At 39.6% G+C, this 6,737-nt stretch overlaps 1 protein-coding gene across 1 annotated transcript in view; it reads left to right on the top strand.

Annotated features, from left to right (window-relative positions):
* Nucleotides 1-4,302: 4,302 nt before the first annotated feature.
* LOC123498043 (phenoloxidase-activating factor 3-like) overlaps nucleotides 4,303-6,737 on the top strand; it is a gene marked incomplete in the record, with an annotated part of 14,486 nt that continues 12,051 nt past the window's right edge. The window contains 5 exon segments of the mRNA XM_045245120.1: nucleotides 4,303-4,329; nucleotides 4,991-5,074; nucleotides 5,244-5,370; nucleotides 5,607-5,815; nucleotides 6,307-6,400. Coding sequence (XP_045101055.1) covers nucleotides 4,993-5,074; nucleotides 5,244-5,370; nucleotides 5,607-5,815; nucleotides 6,307-6,400 — 512 coding nt within the window.

Raw genomic sequence — 6,737 nt, 5'->3', positions numbered from 1 at the left:
TATATAGTGGACATCATTAAAATTTTCAACAATGTTTTTTGAAGGGTCAATGATAGTTTATTTCACAAAGATTTTACGTAATTAAAATGGAACACAGAAAGATGAAACAATGAAAGGTAAACATTCATAAGAAGCCTCCATATTATATATATGTTCTTTGAAATTGTTGTATGAGACAAGAGACCATTTTATAGAGTCCTTAGAAAAAAATCCCAAAGGATTTTAACGCTGGTTGTGGGCTTGTGGCATCTTTCTGTCAGTTTGAGGTGCTCGTAGATTTTCCTCTTGGAAATTACTCTCTAACCTGAAGCGATGCTACGTTGCTAACCTGAGAGAGAGAGAGAGAGAGAGAGAGAGAGAGAGAGAGAGAGAGAGAGAGAGAGAGAGAGAGAGAGAGAGAGAGAGAGAGAGAGAGAGGGGGGGGTTGAGTGGGAGAGGAGGAGGCATGGAGAGGGGAGGGATGGGAAAAAACCTGAACATAGGAGGGAGGAGCAGGTACGAGCATATACAAAAAAAGACAGCAGCTGGGTTCAATCATAATCTGTTCTCAGTGCTCAGAGGCGCGATTGAGTTGGTGTAGGACACAGCTTCCTTCCTCTTTGCTGTGAGACCCGAGGGATTGCAGGACACGCCTCCAGGTATGTGGGGCGGGTTTAATGGCCAAGGATGATACGTTATTTGGCGCTGAGTACATGAATAGTGATACCGTGACAGTGTGTAGTGAACCATAGCTGCTAGGTGAGGTTGAGTGGCGTCTAGAGTGAGAGAGAGAGAGAGAGAGAGAGAGAGTCAGGATATTTGAGGCAATAGCATGGAATAAGATGGAAATAACAACGTCAAGTATGAATAATAGACGTTGATGTTCTTCCTGTAGCATCAGGAACAGCAATAACATCAATAAGAACATCAGTAAAAGCAGTATCATCTGTAGTAGTAAAAATGATAGTAATAGCTATAGTCGTAGTAGTAGTAGTAGTAGTAGTAGTAGTAGTAGTAGTCGTTGTCGTAGTAGTAGTAGTAGTAGTCGTAGTCATTGTCGTAGTAGTAGTAGTAATAGTAGTAGTGTAATGAAGAACTTTAGTGTTAAGGGTGTTTATTTCCTGCTGGCCTCACCGGAAAGACCTTGAAAGATAAAGTAACACTAACTTCAAAATGTACTCATGTATACAACAAAATCTCAAGGTGAAAAAAAACTACTACGAGTAACACCTATGTGGCTGTATTCTAACAAATATCTTCACTCCATCGGTATTTAAAAAGGAGAAAGCTTAGAAAGTCATGAGTTTCCGCACGTTGCCTTAGAGTCAAGTCTTCCTGCCACTGTCACAAACGGTATTTAGAAATGTTTTGCTCTCTCACCACGGCTCTTCTAAGGCCACAGGGATGAGTAGCCAGATTCTCAAGACTGCTTCATCTGTTAAGGGTGTGGAATCATAAATAAAGAAAAAAAGAAAAGAAATAAAAGTCGTAGAAACTCCTGTAGCTTCATATAAATCAGTTTGAAAGTAGTGGAAGTACGGTCAGATGTGTTTCAGAATGTTATAGTCAGTCCTTGATGACATCGGCGTCCACTAGGTAGTAACGGCCTATCAAGGTTATGGCTGGTTTTCTGGGAATTCCAAACAATGAGGCAGTGGACATGGTTACGAGTATCAGTGTAGAGAGAGGCGTAAACGTGGAGGTAGCTCTGGTTCTTGTCTGTCATGTATTGTATTTTTTTTTTTACTTATCTATTCATATCTATTTTATTAATCATTCGATCTACTGTCTGTCGCAATATCTCTCTCTCTCTCTCTCTCTCTCTCTCTCTCTCTCTCTCTCTCTCTCTCTCTCTCTCTCTCTCTGTGTGTGTGTGTGTGTGTGTGTGTGTGTGTGTGTATGACTATCCATGCATGTCTCTCTCTCTCTCTCTCTCTCTCTCTCTCTCTCTCTCTCTCTCTCTCTCTCTCTCTCTCTCTCTCTCTCTCTCTCTCTCTCTCTGAGTATATTCCATACATGAAGTTTTTTATTCCATCTGCGTTGACGAGACGAGATGTAATGAACTGCCACACTGCAAACGGACATCATTATTTTTGTTATTATTCTTGCCATTATCAATAATACTATTACCATTATTATTATTATTATTATTATTATTATTATTATTATTATTATTATTATTATTATTATGTAATGTAACCTTGAATATTCTCTCTCTCTCTCTCTCTCTCTCTCTTCCGTGTTTTGTCACCTATGTGTTTTTACCATTGCGTAGTTTCCTGGAAAACACACACACACACACACACACACACACACACACACACTCCAGTCGTTGTTGAACCTTGTCGAGCAGGTCGAGGCTGGAAAATCCCTAACAAAACAAGAGGACAAAATAAGATTAGGAAAGTGGGGTTTGCGCAACGAATGAATTTGTCTCCACGTGTTGTTTTTGTCTTCTAAGGTCATTAACTAATTGTGTTCAACCTGCGAGTGTGTCTGTCTCTCGCTTTGAATTGTTGAGGTCTCTTCTATACATTGCTATACACTGTGGGAAGAATATTGCAAGCAAGGCATGCTAAAGTTGTCTCATTATCGAGTTGCGAGTACAAGATACAGACTTTAACATTTTCTATGGGTTGAAACTTAAATTACACAAATTAAGTGTTATAGTTATGACATGCTCTTTATCTAGGTATTTTTGCAGTAGACTATTTGAAGGTTACTATAGTTAAGATAAGGTGAAGTTCTTTTTACCCTCAAATGCCATGTGGTACAGACTTTGATTTTTTTATGGTTTGGAGCTATAATTATTTTGCATTATATTTCTTTGTCCTACAATTTTTCTATGGAATGAATTAAAGCTCTGGCCAAGTGCTACAAAAAGGTAGGAAAAATGTCCTTTGAAGGTGCCAATCTTAAAAAAGTAGAGCTAAAAGGATTATAGGGAAATAGACAACTACCTTGAAACCCCTCTTTGAAGGGGCTGTAAGTCGTATGGGCTGGGGAAAATATTGAAACAGGCAGATTGTTTCAGAGTTAACTAATAACAAAGATGAAAGATTGGCAATAATGATTAACTCATACATTAGGGAGATGGACAGAATAGGATAAGAAATCATCTTTCTCTTGACAACTGTCCTCACGTATTTATGGCCCCATGCTTACAAGACCTATATTCTCCACCAGCTTAGGTACACATCCTCCTCCGACAGCTGTCATCTTAAAATATTTTTTTATATAGTCCATCCACCTCTTCCTTCATCCCTATTGATATTAATTACCTCCCGTGGTCCTCCATCTCCGTCACTCTCCTTCTGACATATACCTCTTCTCTTTTTACATTAAATTGCTTCATAAAGAATAGTGCGTTCTAGTATAAAGCTGTAATGGACAAGAGTTACAACGTCTTTAGGTAGTTACGATAAGATAGTTTTTAGAACAAAGAATTTCTGAATGTACCAATGCTATGCTTAGATAGACAGTAATTTCTTTTACTTTTAGAGCACAATGTTATGTAAAGCATAGCTTACAATTTAGATAATCTTATTTTGCTTGCCAGTTAAGGGTGAAGCATATCGAGAATTTAAGTTACCATTTGCACTGAAGGTCATACTCTTGAACTCTTTGTTTTCTCATGAAAAATAACACGTAATTAAATGACAAGTTATACGTACTAAAATGACAATGAAGGATACTTTAAACCCATGGGCCAAGGATAGTTAGTACGTGAAATCACGTACTTAAGTGACCGTACTTATGAAACACTGAATCACGAACTTAAATGACATGTGACCACGTACGTTTGAAACACGTACCAAAGTCCCCCGCCCATTATACCGCTTTGTAAAGGCCAAAAGTTGATAAGTCGAGTTTTCATGTTATATCTTTTTCAATCGATAATGTAACGTAATGTAAATCATGAAAAAACTCTTGAAAATCCCAAGCTCCATTAGAGCCTGTTCAGAGTAGCAGAGGTGAAGCACCAAAGTTTCAAAATACAGTTCTCAGCAGGATTAAGGAAACAAGAGTGATACAAATCACACTTGGTGGAAAGTGATAGAAGCGAAGATCCTGTTACAGACTAACATGGCTCATTTATCTTAAAGTAATTAATTTTGTACCGTACTTATAACGCCTATAGTAATACTGTGTGTGTGTGTGTGTGTGTGTGTGTGTGTGTGTGCGTGTGTGGCGGTGACCGCTGAAGCGAGCGAGTGTTACATTACCAGATGTTTGTTTTTTGTCAACGAATGTGGAACGTCGAGTTATGTGACACTGAATTCAAGAAAAGAAGGAGGTGGTGGCCTAGTGGATAAGGTGGTGAACGTCGGATCGGGCAGACGTCCACGTGTAGGTTCGAATCCCCCCACGTACCATCTTGATACTTTGCCATTCGTCGAGTGATTTAAAGTTACCTAAATGTCACCATGATACCAAGGTTCTAGGTGGTTACACCAAAGATGCGCTTGGGTGGTGATATGGGCCCTAATATGGGTATCACTATAGATAAACCTGCCTGCTCTTCCCATACTCTTCAAGTAAACCTACAGGCGCACAACATAAAAAAGAGTAGTAGTAGTAGAAGAAGAATGAGGAGGAAGAACACATTAGCATAAGAACATCTTGATCACTGCAATGTCAGAGATCGCTTCCATCAGTCAAAATGCGAAATCCAATCATAAGTCCAAGTAAATCACTGAAGAAAAGTTTCCTCAGTGTATACATAACCAAGTGGAGCTTCACCTATTTCATAATCTTCAGTCTCGCTTACCGTCATTAACACATATCCTCTTTACCTTGTCACCTGACCAAACCTCGCCCTCTTTGAACAGATGACTTTCACAGCGCTCTGTTTAAGGATTTATCGGTGTTTACATCAGCAATGTTATTCTTACCTCGACAGAACCTCCGTTGTTTGTGAAAATGAAGCTATTGTTTTCGGTAGCATTCATAGTGTTACTGTTGTTGTTCTGAAATACTTTTATTTTATTTACTTGATATTTCTTTTCAGTAATGATGTGTCACGTGAGTGTGGCGATGGTGACGGTAGCGACGCTAGCGGCATTAATGGGCTGTCAGGCCCAGGAGGGCGGAAGTAAGTAACGCATGAATGCCGCATCAAGCGACAGCATTTCAGTACTCACAGTGCATGCCAGCTAGTCTATGTTATCACTTTCATATAAAGGAAGATTGTTTGGTAAATGAACACTGTTTTATCAGGAACTTGAGTCGACACGTGTTTCAGTTTCTTCTTCTCTGTACAGAGTGCGTGGACGGGAACGGCCAGGCTGGAACCTGCATCAACATCCGCTCATGCCAGCCGCAAAGAGAACTCCTGCAGGCGGTCAGGGAAAATAGAGCGCCTCCTAACGGCCTCAGGATTTTGCGGCAGTGAGTGGTGGCCATTTGGAAGGTCGTTCGTGATCATAACGAGTCACAATGAGACATTTATTTACTTTATTTTTATTTATTTATTTATTTATTTTTTTTACCGTGCCCATCTTGCTGAATGGCTTGCCATTTTAGAACTGAAAACTAGAGATGCAATTATTGTTCATGTTAAGTGGTTATATAAGAACTAGTGTTAATGAATGGATACAGTGAATAAAGTCTGTGTTACGCAATAGGTCTGTGTGTGAAATCCAGAGCAATGGAAGACTACTGGTGTGCTGCGCCCAGAGCACAAGCACAGGGACAACTACAAGTGCAAGTACAGGTAGTGGCCGTGACCTGTTGCCCAAAAATTGTGGAAGGGTTGATCTGACCGACCGTATCATCGATGGAGAAGACTCTCCGCTGCTCGCCTGGCCCTGGATGGCGCTTCTCAGGGGCACAGGTCAGTCTTCATCCTGACAACCAATGTATTCTCGCTTGTTTAGAATTCAAGAACTATTGGTGTATTTCTGCATCTGAGCATAAGCCTCACCTTTTATCAAGTATGAAATCCGCCGCCGTGGTACAGTGGAACCATGCGTGCTTTGGGGTCCGAGGGATCTCCAAGCGCACGGGTTCGAATCCTGTCCACGATCCGAGTGTAGGTTGGGCTTCCTCACTCGGGGCAACGGGTGGGCTTTGAGATAGGAGGTACCACAAAAAGTATCCCTTTTAGCCCATAAATTCCCGTGAAAAGCCCACAGTGGTATAAATAGAAAAAAAAATAAATAACACCCACTTCAGTAGTACGTTATTTGCAAACTAACATAGGCTATTTCTGAATCTGAGCGCAAGCCTCCCAAATCAACACCCACTACAGTAGTACCTACATACGTAATTTTCAAACCAACGTGTACTTCTCCATCTGAGTTCATCGTGGCTCCTCATCCCCAGGTCGAGGACAGCCGGCTAGCTGGTTCTGCGGTGGAGTCCTCATCAACGATCGCTATGTGCTCACTGCGGCCCACTGCTTCAATGAACACGAGTTGTAAGTCATTGTCATGGTCGTGTTTGCTAGCGAAGTGTCGTAATATTAAGGTAATGAGAGGAAGAGTGAAAGAGATCCGGGATAAATCATTATTGTTAATGTTATTATTATTTTACTATAATTTTAATTATCTTCTTCCTCTTCTTCTTCTTCTTCTTATTATTATTATTATCATTATTACTATTAGCATTATTATTGTAACTATTATTATTAACATTATTATTGTAATTATTATCATTATTATTATTATTATTATTATTATTATTATTATCATTATTATTATTATTATTATTATTATCATCATCATCATTTTATTACTATTATTATTATTATTATT

Source organism: Portunus trituberculatus, chromosome 47 (assembly GCF_017591435.1).
Source record: "Portunus trituberculatus isolate SZX2019 chromosome 47, ASM1759143v1, whole genome shotgun sequence".
NCBI classification, from domain to species: Eukaryota; Metazoa; Arthropoda; class Malacostraca; order Decapoda; family Portunidae; genus Portunus; species Portunus trituberculatus.
This window is presented reverse-complemented; position numbering and strand designations above follow the sequence as displayed.